The sequence below is a fragment of the Varroa jacobsoni genome, unplaced genomic scaffold, assembly GCF_002532875.2.
Source record: "Varroa jacobsoni isolate VJ856 unplaced genomic scaffold, vjacob_1.0 contig00010, whole genome shotgun sequence".
NCBI lineage: Eukaryota > Metazoa > Arthropoda > Arachnida > Mesostigmata > Varroidae > Varroa > Varroa jacobsoni.
The window spans coordinates 248,078-264,978 of record NW_019214395.1 but is presented as its reverse complement, the minus strand read 5'-3'; the positions used below and the strand labels follow the sequence as shown (position 1 = coordinate 264,978).

Sequence of the window (16,901 nt, the reverse complement as noted above, 5' to 3'; positions counted from 1 at the left end):
GAGAAATTCAATATCATTCATTGCGTTAGCGTACTATAAACTTCGGCGCTGCCTCTAAGCCATTTCTGTAATCGATTTATAATCGATATAACATTGTTTAAAGGTAAACGAAGTGGTACTTATGAAAGTTGTGGAACTCGAGTTACTCTATGAAAGCAAAAAATGAATTTTATTAAACAATGACCTAACTATTCCACAATGAAACATTTGCCCTCGTTTTAAACGCTCGAAATATTTTAAAAAGACAAAATTCTGGAACACTGTCAGTAATGCTTCACGATGGCCATCAATAACGCGTATTACCCCGCGTTTCTCTCTGTCGAGTGTGAAACCCTTTTGGCGAACAGACATTTACCACGTTCTCACGTTTTTGGGCACAACAATCGCATAACGCTCAAAGCTCATCTGCAAGTTAGTTGAACACCAATTGCATAAATTACGTGTGTTTGGTTATCGAATATAATTAAATAAGTTTATTAGTCCTAAGACTATTGCAAGTAATCGTACTTTTTTCTAGACAGTATGACATGATTTATTAACGGGTATTAACTCGGCTTGAAATTAAAGAATACGTTTTAATATGCTTGCAATGTAAGCTGTCGTCTCATAAACGTTTGCTTCAGCAGCCATTTAATCAGATTGGTTACCCTTTACTGAGGTCTTCGATAAACCTTCTGGCCCTTGGCTGACGACCTTTTGAGTCCTTCGATCGTTTTCAGGAAACAATCGGAAGCACCGACGGCCCTGTTTCTTTCGGTGAACGCTTCTTGTTTAACCTTTGAGTTACGATTTATGTATTGTGCAGTCCACGTAGAGAAGCCGTAATGTACCTGAGTAGCCGAACTTTTGAACGCCAATTACGGTACTTGTATATCCAAAGGAAGTATCAATGCAAATAGACGATGCCCACTCTCGGGAGGGAACGTTTGACCGGCAAACTAATCGCTCTTCATTTTCCTGCAAGATTACCAAAATACTAAAAAATGAGTCTTTCAATAATCTAGTAATAACCCCGAGATGTAGGCTCTGTGTGAAAAAGAACGTGTGAGAGCATCTTTTTCCAATGATAGTACTTTTCCTGCGCGGCTTAAAAGACCCGAAAGTCAATATGAATGGTATTACAATCGCATTCGACTGAAAACCCAAATAGATAATACGATATTTGAAATTGCTTATAGTATCACGGAAGTGTCGTAGGCCGTATGGCCAGGCACATTTTTTTTTTTAGGGTCTCCTATGGAGAGGGCCATCCCTCTTATAAACCTAACACTCAAATATCGAATCAAAATGTGACTTCATGTAAATTCTATATTGAAAGTCAACCTAATTTAAAGCGCAGTGCTGTTTTATATTAGATCCTTCATATTTTGAAAGTTCCCGCGTATCAACATCTCGAAAATCACCATACCTCTCCGATAAGCTTGCACTACTGGGTAAGTAATAAATAAAACATTTTTATATCAGGTATCTTTGATGACAAAACTATGACTCTGCTTGCTTGAAAACAGAATGCTAGCTAGCAAAAAAAAAAACGAAAAAAAAAAAACATAACTTTATAATAGGTTCGTTAAAAAAGAATTCTCTTCGGTTACTTGGTAGACACATGCTTATAGAGTAGATTTTTCAATCGCACCTTTAAGGCACCGCATGACTTTATGATCGGTAACGGCTTCATCAATATCCAGTGAAACGTTATTTCATAGGCTGACTGAACAGCAGTTGCATAAGCGAAGCGCGGGCTTTCCTAAGCATGAAAGCTGCTCCACTTACTTGAGAACAAGTTTTATTCCTATAATAAGATCAATATCGTATCTCCACTTAGAAACTACTAGCTAAAAGAATCATCTGGTCATCCACAAAAAGCTGGAATCAGCAAAGTTTGCCAAATAATAAAATCAACTTAATTCCTAAGTTTTCCAGATAAAGAACGATAAAAATAGCGTTAAAAACAAATTTGGCAACTCTCTGGAAAGCACTTGACACTGATCAAGTTCACTCACATTTGTGCGATTTACAAGTTCCAATGAAACTAACTCAGGTCACTACGTACGCATACATAGATCCACGTTTCTAGTAGCCCAGTTAGTCTATTGTAGCTCTTTGTCTTTGACGAGCCTATGCCAAATCGATTATGTGTAGTCACTGTTGCCATGGTATTGGTAAAAAATTGTTAGCACAAGTACTACTAACGACAGGGAGCGCCTGACGACAACTAATATCTACTCTATTATTAGCCAATTAGAATAGGCACACTTGTACTGGCTTTTTTCATACTGTTGTCCTTCTTGCAGTGGCAGGTGCCAAAAATCTACAATGTCCCAACTTCTTTGGAATATATGCATATATATATATCGATCGCAGATATTGGCATACCTGCACACATACGTCGATCCAAATTTTTCAGTAAAATCAGCACTATTACCTAGCCGTTGGATTGAAGCATTGCGCTCAAAGGCTCCTTTAAACGACCACCGTAATTGATCGATGGAAGATGGATATAGCAGATCAATACCCGAATTGTTAGCTAGCAAGGTCGGCTAGAATAAGAGGCTACGACTCACCAAACATATCTAGTACGTATAAAGCTCTCAACAAATATGACCTAAACAATTTGCTATACGTATAAACTTCGCAAACTGATGCATCGAATAGCGATCGGTTGCTTGGCTACAGGTAAACCACACAATTTGTCCGACATAACTGGATCAGGCCCGTTCACCGGCCGTTTTGGTTACGTAGTTATCAGCTGGTCGTTATGACTCAGTGACCATATAAGCAGCCGTTACCCGGATAATATATATTATTCCAATTATTCGATAGCCTAGATCTGGTGTTCCTTCCGCAGCGTTTTATTAATCTTAAGTTCACATTTCCTAAAGAACGAAACGTGAGAAAAATGAGAGTACGAAGAAAAAAACAAAAACTTTCAAATTTTTGAGATTTTTTTCAACCTTCTAACAGATTTTTTACGTCACCCGGTACATTACCCATAGATGATCTGCATGACACAGACATCCGACCGACATTCAGCTGTGTATCAGGTACGCATTCCCATCTACAACTCTTAGGTGTTTCAGCGGACAAGAAGGGATCGGTGTTCATTTAAGGTTACACACGACCCCATTCAGCCGTACGCCATTGAGCCCTTTCTAGTATACATCAATGGAGAACAAAAGACGGCCACCATCTACGCTTATGCCTCAAGTGTTGCACACCGGCTTTCCTTAGTTTCACGTAACGATACGAATGCACGTTACCCGGTCTGATACAAATACGGGGTACGCTTGTACCTTCTTCAAAAGAAAAGACGTCAAGGGTGGAACACCGCATTATGCTGCAATATAGCATATGAATGCAGATCCGCATCACGTCGCTTGGTCAAATGGAAAAATGTTTCCCGGTTCTAGCTGCTTTCGAAAATGGCATAAGCCGAAGAGAGTGTTCAGTAGGGCCTTCGTTGTTATCAATAGAAGAAGAGACCTACGCTCAAATTGGTCGTTGTATTCAATTTTTAAATATGAAAGAGAAAACCATGCGCGCACATTTTTTGAAGGCATAGGATTTGCTCAACTTGGGTTGAATGAAAAATAATTAAACGACGCAATAAACCAATAAAAGAAGCTGGGCTCAATATTACCCAAGATAGTAAAATTTCCGAGTATGAATTACGAAAAAAAAACAGAATCGGGCAGATAGAATCGACCTTTTCGTTCTAATAAGCGTCTTAAAGCACCTAACGATTACCTATTGGTAAAAAGAAATTACGCCAATCTACTAATATATGTATTGCTGCTTGTCCACTTACATGCAATGTCCTCTAAAATCCTTTGGCCGGCTGTAGTGACAAATTATAGGATTTAATATACTGCAGCATGGTCGAAGGCATCGTATCGAGTTTTCTACTTGTCCCCTCTTACTCATTAGGAAAAAAAGGAGTTATTGCAAATCACTCACAGAAGACGAAATCAAACGAAACCTCGGCTCCATCCCTTATCTGTACCATCGGCATAAGCTATTTTTATGCAGCCTGTTTGAACTGGCATCTGGGTAATGTTCTAGCAAGCATTTAGTCATTAGCCTACTTCCGTGAGAATCACTGATCAATATAACGATGCGCGGTCGCAAAACAAAGCGTCCACGAACATCTTCGAAACGAAACAGCCAATCGGAGAGATGGGAAAGCTAAAATGCGGTACGGGCGAGATCGCCCAGTACCACACTGATACAGCTTTCGATATGTCCAACAGTGTTGATTTATATAGAAAATACATTTTCAAAAAAAATAACATAGAGATACTCCAGTTTGTGCTCTGAGGGCCATGTACGAGGTAAACCACATAATTCAGTAATGCTGGATTGCACTCGACAATTCAAAATTTCAATAGCGTTATTATAATCAATTTACTAAACTGATATCTTGATAATATAACTAATTAAGTATTACGTGTATAACGCTGCAGGGTGCTCTTTCACAGTATTTTTGTATACTCAGACATCCGGTTAGTAATTGAACGAAAAAATTGATCCAAACAAAAAGTTAATAGTTTTTAATAGATGGCGATTCAGTACGTACTCATTATTCTGTTGTATTTAGGATTTCATTGTTGGTCATATATAATATAGCTTTCGATCACGAGGACTAGGGATGCGAGTCGTATCAAAGGCCCGTGATCTGATTAGATTAGCGAGCATATCGTGGTTAGCTTGAAATCTCTAATTAATTTCAAAATTCTTCTAAGTCTATTAGGATAGCTTAGATCGCCCAATTTAATAAACCGTCATCTTCTGTAAGGGCATTATCGTAAGCATGTACTTATTCAAGTCTCGATAGCATACAAGTCCTAACACGTCTTTGACAACTGCGCTCACAGGTTCCGCTTACAGCTCGTTAGGCCTTACGTTTGTCATAGAACTTTGAAAAAAACGGTTGACACAGATATGCATGGATCACTTTAATTCTATTGTTCAATGTATCTGGACCATTTAAACTGTTGCAATCGAAAGCAAGTAAAATGTGTGATCGAATTGTACACGAACAATTACAAGCATGTGTTAAACAAGTTCTTATAACTTCTCAAAATTCAGACGATTTTTTCTTTCAGTGCGTTTCTTTACTAACTAGCTCACTAACTTGGGTTACCAATCTAGTCATATTTTTTCATTCACTCGTATTTCGAAACGCCTTTACATGCACTCCTGGCATTTTCAGGTATTCTTCAGTTGTGTTCCAAGTAATTTCTATTTCCCAAAAAACTTTGCGCTGACAGTTTAAGAGGCGCCCTTTGTTCCAGCAGGCTCATGTTCACAACGCAAGGAACAAGTCTTTAAAACGAATCGATGTTCCAGATTCATCCAGGACGACAACTTTAAGGACCACGCATTTTATCGTCGGTCGTACAAGACGCACGCTGCAGCTCCACCGCGTCGTCTGGACGGCCATCCCTGTGTAGCGAGTGATTGTTGAGCGGATTTGACTGAAGCTATTTTTTTTTAGCCTTAACCTTGCCTTATTAACTCGAATGACTTGGTAGGACGAGTTCCAGAAAAGAAGTTACCGCAGATTAACAAACTTCGAAGAACCTAGTTATCTACTATTTAGATGATCTATTAACGTATGCACTGGCAGTAGACACATTGGTAAGGCGCATCTGCAAAGTCAGATCGTTTTTTACTGGTTCGAAATGTAAATTTAGTTATAGTTAAACAGGTTTCCGCAGAACTCAAACTTTCTCAAGCAGCCTGAATACCGGCTCGACCTTTAGTAAGCACTCCAGACGCTCAGTGTGTGGTTCTGATTCGCTATCATATCATTGTTTGAATAAATGGGCTTCTCGTTATGAACCAGAAAGCGCCCCCTCGATACTCATCAAAACATCGATTGCTGAATCTCAAGAGAAAAAAAATAGATGATTCAAGGGAGGCCTAAGGATTCATCACTTACTTTTAGTGTTAACTCGGATCGAAAGTTTCATTTAACTCCGACCTTTGCTTCTTTGCTCCAGTTTCCGTTACCACGGGTCTACTGATACCAAGCAGAATCTCTGGCGCCTTCGTTCTGCTGTGTTACAAAAGGACGCAACAGGAACTGTGTCAGGCCCGGCCCAGCAGTCGCGTTGATAAAAATACGACATGACAGTTTAACAAGCGAAATGCGTGGAAAGAAAAAATGCTATGTTTAGCCTATCAAAAAAGCTGCATAAAAAGGAACGTTTTTTGCTCTCTAACGGGATCGGCTTTTGCCATGACCTACAAGCCACAAATGACTTCAGGAAACGCTTGAGCGAATTCCCCGCAAAACTTCGTATGGACTAGTCGAGCCCAAGAAAGCTATGCTTAACAGAACTGAAAATACGTTCAACCTGCTCTCACTGCTGTTAATACGCTTGGGACCATTTTACTACAAATCTACCTGACTTGACGTTCTCAATATCAGTGGGGTGCAGACCCGTACCTACTGTCTAACCTGTTAAAGCATACGACTCTCTATGGCATTCCTATTGCTATATAGCCTCACTGTTCCTATATAGCTCCAGACGAAAACTATAGGGGAATTGTGAGCATTTTTACTTGTAAAGCGCTTCTACTTAGGCGATTATACGTGCGCACGCACGCACGCACGCACACGGATACATAATGATCCAGTTCTACCATCTGATGCTGTGCATAGAGCATTGAATAGCGAAATCCGACTTGATCAGACCTCGCAAAGCTTAACGAGCCTCCTCCTGGCTGGATTTCGCTGGTAGCTTTCAGATATTTCACTAATTCAGGCAGTTGTAAAACGATAAATGATATTTCATCACATTTTGCCCGCATTTGCTCTTATGCGTAGTAGTCGAAAGGTGAACAAGACACTGCAGCAGCAAAGAACAAAAAACGAGCTCTAACCGAGGTCAGCTGAAAACGGACCATTGCAGGGGGAAGCCCTGACGGTCCACCGCATACAGCTGTCCCATCCCCGAAATAAAATATGGGAACCAAAAGGAATGAGAAATGAAAGAATTTTAGCACCAAGTGGCGCCATAGTGCACACCCGCAGAACACACAGTACGCTATTCACCGTATAACTGTGTACATCGCACTACCCTCCGAATTGGCTGTTAGGGAGACGAAAGAGCGAAAGCGAAAGAGAGTGGACGTGGATGTCACCCTTCCGAAAATTCGGGTGATGCTGTCTTTCGATCTTGTATTGATTAGGCTTTATATTGAACCGTACTCCAGAGCTGTTATTAGATTACCTGAATTGCTGTGGCTAAATTGAAACAGAACCACTCACAGTAGTTTTGAATGGAAAATAGGCCACATGTGCTAGATATGGCCGTGGCCCCCTGCTATAGACATCTGAAGTCAACTGCATATAAATGAAGGGCTGAGTTCGTGGACACTGAAAATTGTTCTTTTAGTGATCTCATCTGCTAATGAACATTTTTCAATCGAGCTGAAGCCACTGAAAGTTGGCTTCCTCTGAATCGCAGAAAAGATTTTTAAAAACGATCTCCTCTTGCTAATATCACAACAGCTCCTGAAAATGCATTGAAGCACTGCTAGGGGCAATCCTTCGACAAGAAGTTAACGGCCGCTTTTCTCTACACCATATCATAGTCAATTCAGTCGATTGTATTACGCTCTAATTTTCCGCAATTTTATTTTAATTTCCAAAGTAGCACTACGTTCAATGCTATCTTGGCATGATTGCCTCTCTTGCTTGGTCGATGTATAATCATAATAACTGCACGCGTAAAAAATATGAATTAGAAGCAAGAAAATAATATTCTATGCATTTCGAGAATAGGTAAATGAACGAGATAAAATAAACCTATTATTTTTGAGATTTTGCAACACCCCTGCAAGGGACAGTAATGCCTGTAGTTCGGTAGTTTTGATTTTTCCAGATTTATTCTAACATACGCTATTTTCGACCATAATAACGGTTGAGCTCAATTCATGACTGTGCTCTTGAAACGCGAAGCACATATCCACAGGACCATCTGTGCTTTCCTGCGAGTGCAAAAATTGCATCGTCTACGAGCGGCTTATAGAGTTGTGTAGCAGACGACGCCATTCCTTGGAACAATGTAGTCAATAGAGGGCGCTGACAATGCATTGAGACAATCTACGGCTTTTTCGGAGCTAAAACGCCAGCAGCTGGGAAAAACTCCAAACGTGATTTTCTTTTCGTTAGAATAGTATCAGCTTAAATACTTCTAATTGCATCATACGAGTGATAATCACCTGCCTATCATTTTGTTATAGTTGCTTCTTAGCATTGGTACGTGCGTAACATTGTGCTGCAAGCTCAAGTAGCGGTCAACAGGATTTTTCCGGCTAAAGCACCTTGTACATAAAGATTACCTCTGTCAGATTACCTTGTAGATCATTAAACAAATTAGGAAAATTCATGGTCTTCGTTGTGATTAATTATGAGACTAGAGAAAAGTAAACGCATCTAAATGGAATTTTCATATCGCTGAGACTGAGCTCTCTGTCCAAGAGATATCCTGTAAGTACGTTAAAGATTCAGTTTAAAAAACTGAGCTTGCTTTCGGGCATGCTAATTATTTAAAACTTTCTTGTTGCCAGAAGTCGTTATCTGAAAGTTTTTTTTTTTTTTTTTAAGTTAAATGAAAATAAGTGATATTCGCTGAGATCTATTAAGCGAACAAAGACCTAGCTTGATTCCTGTCAACAAATCAATGCGTAACATCAGTGGACAAAACGGTGTCAACATATTCCAGCAAGAAGTTGAAAACCGCTTCTCTCGCTCTGACCAGGCATACGACGACGAATAACTTGATGCCATGCAACTTAGTCCATGCCAACTTCAAGGATACCGTGAAGCTACAATACACGAAGCGATCCTATGCGATATCTGCCTGGTTGGTTCAAGGTTACCTATTCAAGGTTACCTTGGAAATAATAATACACGAGGCGATTTCGTCTGTGTCGTCTCCTCTGTTACGTCCTTAAAAAAAAAGTGCATTTCTGTTCTTCTTAGTCCAGTTTTCTACAGGTTGGACTCCCGCTCAACAGTTTTATCAGAAAAAAAAACGCAATAAAACGTGATAATCACAGAAAGGTGCGGAAAATCTCCTCTAAGGATCTGATCCACTGCTCGGTAATGTAAATCGGCGTCTTTAACACACCTCGATCTGCAAAGCCGAAACCAATTTTATTCGAGGGGCAACGCTAGTTACTACATTGACAAACATATCGCTAGCCAAGCATTGATATATATATGGGTGATTTTATCAGTAGTTTGTCGATTGGTTCGGCGTTTTTTCATCAATGAAAATGAGATACGTTATCGGGGAGCTTGCCGACGCATCAGTGGCCTTTATTACCAAGTCCAGATTGCAGAGGAGCTGAACATTTTGCAAAAAAAAGTGAGGTCTCGAGAGTCTCACATAGAAACTGGCAGCCGGAATTATTTTATTCACTACGATTCCGCTATTCTACAGCGTAAGATAGAATGAAAACGGCCGATATTAAATAGGAGTAGGAATTAACTTGTCAACGCTTATGGTAAAATATAAATCACTTGTCTGTGTAAAGTGTTGTAAAAAAAAAACACGATGAATGAAATTAATAGGAGAATCGTTTAGCCATATAATTAATGGAAACCAATAATATAATTGCTGAGCTAAATATAGCAGGCCAGCAAGTTATATAGTTCTCACTTTAGCGAGCCAATTGGAGCCCTTAGAGGAGTTATGTGATACAGATTAGCTATGTATGACATGCGTTAACATATCTTGAAATATGGGTACTCAAGTCCTTAGAACAGACATCCCGAAACTCAGTGAAGTTCAAGGCTTTGGAACGCAAAAACGAAACTTCTTAATCGTAAATAACAATACTTAAGTACACATGAAGTTGGTATCAGGCAATCTGTCACTACTGCCATAACTAGCACATATGTTTGCTTGTATTTATATGTATATGATGCATCTGCTTTGACTAACTGAGCCTCTATTGGTTCCGATCAATTCTGACCTACCTATGCATCATACGAGTTACTTCTGATTAACCCACCCTCACAACCGTATTTTTTACGTGGTACCAACTCCGTATTTTTGCTTTTTCACGATGCCGCGCTTAGAACTTTGTCGAATACACTGCGCAATTCTTTATTGTCGCTATCCAGGAGAACGTTAGCATCTCCGCCCGTCAGTAGACGTTCAGCTTTGTTGGTTGTATTTGCTCAAAGACGTGAAATGAAAGTCTGTGCTTGTATGCTCTTTCGTTTCGACCATTTGAGCTGACTGTCCCGTACGGCTGAGATCTTCGATAGATAATTTTAGTGAGTCAGTTGCCAGGATGCGGCGAATATTATTGGTAATGTCGGAGCTCCATGACGTGCACAGACGAAAACGCCGCAGGCACAATACGCGTACAGTTTCCTGCGTGGCTTGCATGTAAAGGTCGCGATTCTCTAAAATGCGCCAAGCTGGCTAGACCTTAGAGAATGTATCCATATGGGAACGTAAGCCGTATAAGGCTCATTGGACGATATCATGCTATGTGCGTGCGATAGTAATAGCTTGAGGTAATAACGCTCGTGGGGCTGAGTCGACATACACCGCAAAAAGCGTAATGCTGAGTTTCACGATTTTCTGTAGCGGCTGAAACTCTTCAGTGTCTTTAAGCTGCAAAGAACAGTGTTATTTGTAGCATGATAGGGACCAGTATATATATATATATATATATATTACTAATAGAGTGTGTAATAATACTCGCGCTGGTCTAGTTTATTTTACTAGGATTTAACGATTTAGATGGCCTGAAAAATGTTCGTGTCTCAGCTCAGACTTGAAATCGAGGTTTTGTGCTCGTAAGCCTGGCGCCTTTGTCACCCCGCAAATGCTCCAATCAATGGTTTAAGTGGTAGCCGGGTGCTACCGTCGTATGTGTTGACTGAAGACGTGTACGTGTAAACTGAAACAATTGATCGTGCACGCAATAGTGCAGCGGTAACTCGCAGATATGAAAAAGATTTGGCCAGATTTGTTGTCGCAGCTGCCAGGCATCCGTTGCTGTGCTTCCCCGGTGCCCTCTATTATTCAAGCTTAGTATTTATGTATCATTTACTCAATTTTGCTAGCAATTTAATTGGTACGTCGAAGGATAACTTTTGTACACGTCATTAAAAGAGACTTAACGTGAATCTATTGTAGCTCTAAAATACAAACGAGATTTCGAAATAGATATATATATATATATATATATATATATATATATATATATATAAAACTAAAATAAAATCACTAACGAAGATAACTGGTGTTTTCGTTCGGCCGTATTTTTCATAGTTTGAAGATGACGGTAACATGAAGCAAAGGCGACGCTATAGCGTTCCTTGTACCCATGACTACAAGGGATAAATCGCTGCTGCTAATTATTTTTAAAGTTGTTGGCACATGCGAACATTTTTAACTGCTCCTACCTAGACGCTTCCACCTTGTCGGGACTTGGAATATTTTATCTGACAAATATTATCATTTTTTTTTCTATACTAGTTAATTGTAAGTATAAGAAAATCACACCGTTTGGCTTAAATCTAGGACACATTAAACAAAAACTTAACGTAGTTTTAATCTATATGTATATAATTTAATTTGACCGTTTGATTTTTCGTACATCCTGCTGTTGCGTTAACACCTCCAGAGTTCTATAATACTCGGATAGCCGCCATTTTCTCGAACATGGACAAATATTTTTTGCTTTTATACCACATTTCCGGCACGTACAAGAACCCCTTATTTTACATTATCACAGTACTATCATAACTTCCTCAAAGAAAATTACATAGGCCAATTTCATATGTTAGTTCTATAGCTGTTTGCTCGGCAGATTGACTATGACCTTAGAAATAATCGAATTTCTAGTTTAACTTACGGGTTTTCGAAAAGTTAGCAACTATAACACAAATTTCGACTTCGCTGATTGCACAAACCTAATACCAATACTGCGTTAAGCCTGACAGAAGTACATGAGCAAGGCCGAACAGACTCTCATGTGACTAGCCGATGATACCTGCCGCTGCCTCCGACGTCCTAATCTATTGCGCAGGCCTATAAGCAGTGAAATTAGTAGTAACGCAACTCTTCCTACACTTTTTATCTTATTTCGATGACACATTTTTCTAATGTAGCGATAATGACAAGAACACGTATAACAAAATATACACATATAACAAATATAATAAACAATGCCTCTATACATATGTATATATATATATATGCGGACGCAGCTCGCTATACTCGTCCAGGCCATCGCAAACGAGATCTTGACAATTTTGATTATATCTTGGAAATTGGTTGTTTTGGCCCGATGAGAAGATTCTATGATGAAAAATTTAAAAACTCGCGGCTAAAATGTCTAAGAGCTCATGTCCAAAGATTAAAAAATACCATCCTGACAACTAACACAACTTCATGTCGCAAGTAGTCTATAAACATATCTCGATGTAATAAGTTAAGGAAAATTTTATTAATGAATTGTTATTCCGAAGTGTAAAGTGAGTGAGATTCGCTAGAACGCACTGATACATTATATATGTGTGATCGCCAAATAAAGATGGACTCGTTGCAACATTCAACTAAACTGGTAATCAGTTGAATATTTTTGCTATACAGTTAGATCGTGATTGTCTAAAAAAGCAAATTAAAATTTGGAAAAATTAAAATTTTCTCAGATGACAGGAAAATGAAGAGTTTATCACGTAAAGCAGCCTCTAATGACGAGGTGACCGGTGGGACTGAACGAAGAACGAGTAAATGTACAGGGCGTAAACGATCGTCGATATGAAACAATTCGATTTGTTCTGATTCTGCTGGTTAATAAGTGTCCCGCATGGCTACAGCCTTTCAGTCCACGTCATAGGGTATAATTAGTTAATTTGTTATCGTACAAGATAAGTATTTATGTATGCGCGTGGCGGGCTTAAGCAAGCAGCTTCCTCGAATAAGCGTTGAAATACTGTTCTTTAGGTGATCGAGGATCAAATGATTATAACGAATCAAATTAGACACGATTTGAAAGAGTCCTCGATACAGGCGGTTTATTCAAATGTTCTATTCTTCTTTTTTTCGAACAGTTACTAGATTAAAGATAGCAGTATAGAGTTCTGCTGCAATTGCCACTACCGGGAATCGTTGCTCTACGATCTTAATAGCAATGGACTCAGGGAAATTGTTTCTGGGTACTTGAATCTCTACCTCCATTTACTGTGCAGAGGTAATAATACAGAGTTGTTGCTCGATGGAACAAAGCTAGTTCATATTTCTAAGATGGCTCGTACAAAATAGGTTGAAATATTTGCTTGACAAGTGATAAATAGCTGTTACATAGATTCACACATTGGGTTTCAAGGTCGTATTCTAGTTTCTAGCCTTATAAAAATAAGGATTTGCTATAGAGTTTTATCACACAGCAAAAATCAACCGATGAATCCGATGTTAATATGCATTGTGCTCACTTCCTAGCTCAGAATAACTCTAAGCTTTTCGTTTGTTATGGATTAAACCTTCTCCGTATATATATATATATATCTTCACGGATATATAACCTTTCAATATAATGGAGAAAGGAATACTACACTATACTCACCCGGCACGATTTTTTCACCCGTATAAAACTACGGTTCGCATCAATTCGTACTACCTGTATTATAATAAATAATAAAATAGCATAAAGCTCAAACAAAGAGTAGCTTGATTCAGTTTTATGCTAGATGAGGGTTTTTTTTTTCAAAAAGCCGACGAAATACTGTAAATAGAATTTACGTACAAATATTTATCCGCTATATGTGTTGTTACGAGCTTTCTTTACGTGTAGTTTTAAAGAACAGAAATAGCAAAAGTTATCTTCGTTCGAGGCTCCATACTTCCACCCGTCCGGTTCCAATTTGCATGAACGAAATAGATTTGAAGGCAGACTGCTCCTCATGCTTTTGTCAAGCGTTGCCCTCCGCTTGTTCGTGCTTCCACATTACGAACAGAGGGCATATTTTCGTATTGGACAAATACGGGATTTCTTGCTCTTTACTAGAAAAAAATCAAGCATAGAAGTATCGGGCTCTCGAAATGTGCTTTTCCAGCATAATATGAGAATGTAGATACAAATTTATGGTAAGCGGCCCAAACGAAGTATTTATTCGAGCTTCGGCTATTTTCGACTCGCGTGTTTCGAGTGATCAACCGAAAATAATGCTAGACTTCCAGCTCACAACTAGATAAGGCTCTGATGCCTCTATTTTGATACCATTGCGAAAAAATATTTCTGTTTTAATGACAGCGAGCAGATATTATTAACTAATAGTTTATATGAAAATTTCCCATAAAAAACTGAGCATATGAAACTATGACACATGCTATTATATGGGCGAAGAATGTTTCTCAGCGAGACGGTGACTAGTCATTTTACCGGATCCGTTACCCCGAACATATATACCTCCTAATACCTCCTCCCTCCAGAAGTACAATATGGCAATAAGAAATAAGAACAATCTATTTTTCCATAATTTATTTTTGTCATTCACTCAAATTTTCTGTCATATGCAATAGACACATTCTACATTTTTACTGTTTCCTTTTCGCCGTATAATTCATCCTTCTTGACTTCTCTTCATTCTCCTGTCCCTCATTTTTTCTGTTTTTTTTTTTCTTTCACTCTCTATCTCTCTTCCCTTTTTCAATGAGTCTAAATAATATCATACATTTACAACACACATATGTACACAAAGCTGCTTCAGAACGTCTTCTTTTTCGTCGTCGCCATTTTCCTGGTTGTCGGTCAGACAGGTGATCGGCCCTCGTCGTGCGATCGGTCCAAAGGCAGCTGTTGCGTCGAACTAAAGCTACGTGCTCAATGGACGACACTCGACACCGGGTTGACCCGTGACCCACTCTGACATTCTATCCCGCTGTCCTAGTGGTACTTCTGCTAGTGTGCCCTTGACTTGACTTTTTATGCATTCCGTTATTTTCTACTTTGCCCAAGTCATCTTATAGCCGTCCGTTATACTCGGCTTTCGTGTATTACTTATACATCTACACAATCCGATTTTCTAGGCATCAACTGCACCTTTTCCATTAGCATAAAACCAAGCATTTGAACACCGAGTTTGTGGCCATTTCGACACCATCAATATTGTTGTTTAGCTAACTAATATGATCGTTCTTTTATTTTCTCTCATGACGCATATATTTTTTTGTTTCTCTCTCCTTTTTCTTTCTTTTTTTCGCATCTATTCAGGCCAAACAAACTCACTTTCACAAACCACTGAACACTGCGTCTAGCTGATGTCTAACAAACCGCGATAACGCTCTCAAACCCCCAATGTCTTCGCCTTAAATAGGTAATCATCCATAATTCATTATTTAACGGCAATATGTTTATTTATCTTTACCATCATCATAATATGCATTGTTTGCTAGAAAGTGCTTCAGCAGCAGGGTTGGCTAAAGTCATAGCACGGCCTGCTGACAGGTCGCCTACACGAATACAGCCATCCAGCCAAAAACTGATATTAGTCGCGTTGATCCACTTCATTTAAATGTTCCACATGACTATGCACGTAATCATTATAATCATCACCATCATGGGCATCATCAGCATAAACAACAACAGGTCGCATTTGTTTTTTATCATTTTTTGTTCCTAAGTCCCCAATCAGGACAACAACACAACCTTCCCTACTACAGAACAGTCCCACTTTTGTCTCGGTCGTTCTCGATAAATTCCAGAGCCCCTGCTGCTGCTGCTGCTGCTGCCGCTGCCGCCGCCGCCGCCGCCGCTGCCGTCGTCATTTGTTCGGATGGCGACACACAAGGACGACAATGACACCCAATTCCTTTCTACCCATTTAAATGTCGTCGCCATTGTCGTCTAATTACTACTGTGGTTTTGGCCTGCTTCTTTCCTATTTTGTCGTCGTTGTTTACGGGTGTAGCCATGACACTTGCCGTTTTGTTGTTCCGGCTAGAATACTCAGTAAAGACTGTGTATCTCCCATTAAAAGTTTCCTTCTAGTTCCTCGTTTTCACTTAAACGTGAACGTTGCATCGCCGTCGTATGCACCTTGTAACGAACGGCTGAAGTGAATCGTACTAGATCTTGCTGGACCTCGCTGCATCAGATTGCGGCTCGACGGCCTCACTGTCGACCGTATAACATAGTAACGATGGCAGTTCTTCTGTCGCTTGAAGCATCAGATGCATACTTGTTTCAAGTGACGGGTCACTTGACGTTACTTCTTAGTCAACTTTTACATATTACATGAGACGATGCTTTGCGTTCAACTGAATTTTTGTCTTTAATTTTCTTACTTAACAGTGTCTCATCGTAAGCCACAAGCTCGACAAAACTACGACAAGCACTGAACTGACGGACACACCTCGAATCGACTCGCCTGGAATAAATTCGAATGTAAGAATCAGTTAAGCTTTATATGATGAAATGTCCAAAAATTAATCTTATATTTTAAGATGGCGCTTTAGAACGGTTCGACATTTGGCGACATCTTTTTTGTATTTGTGATATACATACACTCTTTAAAGTCTGAGACCACTTAGTAGGATATCGTCACTTGAGCTTTTGGAGACAATAAAAAACAGAAAATTCAAGCAGTTTACGAATATAAGTCACTTCTTGAAACTACAGCAGCAAGGACAGCTTACAGAATAGAACCCGAATAAGGCCAAGGTTCTGCTAGACTAGTTCTATTAGAACTAGAAGAGCCGTTCAAAATTTCAAAAATTCTGGAAGAAAAGTAAGCCTCGTGGAAGGCCTCCTGCGAAAGCGCGTAACAAAAAGTTGAGCTTTGGAAGCCGTCCTATCTCAAAGAAAATGAGTGTTTGTACTTAGGTTTGGTGTATATAAAAATGTTATACCTGTTCGCC

General features: G+C 39.4%; 1 protein-coding gene and 1 long non-coding RNA gene across 2 annotated transcripts in view; both read right to left on the bottom strand.

Annotated features, from left to right (window-relative positions):
• Positions 1 to 218: 218 nt before the first annotated feature.
• LOC147752114 (uncharacterized) lies at positions 219 to 4,201 on the bottom strand. The gene is made up of 3 exons (XR_015314994.1): positions 3,806 to 4,201; positions 648 to 957; positions 219 to 405 (listed from the first exon to the last, which is right to left on the bottom strand). It is a non-coding gene; the product is annotated as an uncharacterized LOC147752114 (long non-coding RNA).
• A 10,296-nt stretch (positions 4,202 to 14,497) lies between these two features.
• LOC111270576 (roundabout homolog 3) overlaps positions 14,498 to 16,901 on the bottom strand; it is a 60,075-nt gene continuing 57,671 nt past the window's right edge. The window contains exon 9 of the mRNA XM_022850853.2: positions 14,498 to 16,411. Coding sequence (XP_022706588.1) covers positions 16,329 to 16,411 — 83 coding nt within the window. The 3' untranslated portion in view covers positions 14,498 to 16,328. The remainder of the gene's footprint in view (positions 16,412 to 16,901) is intronic.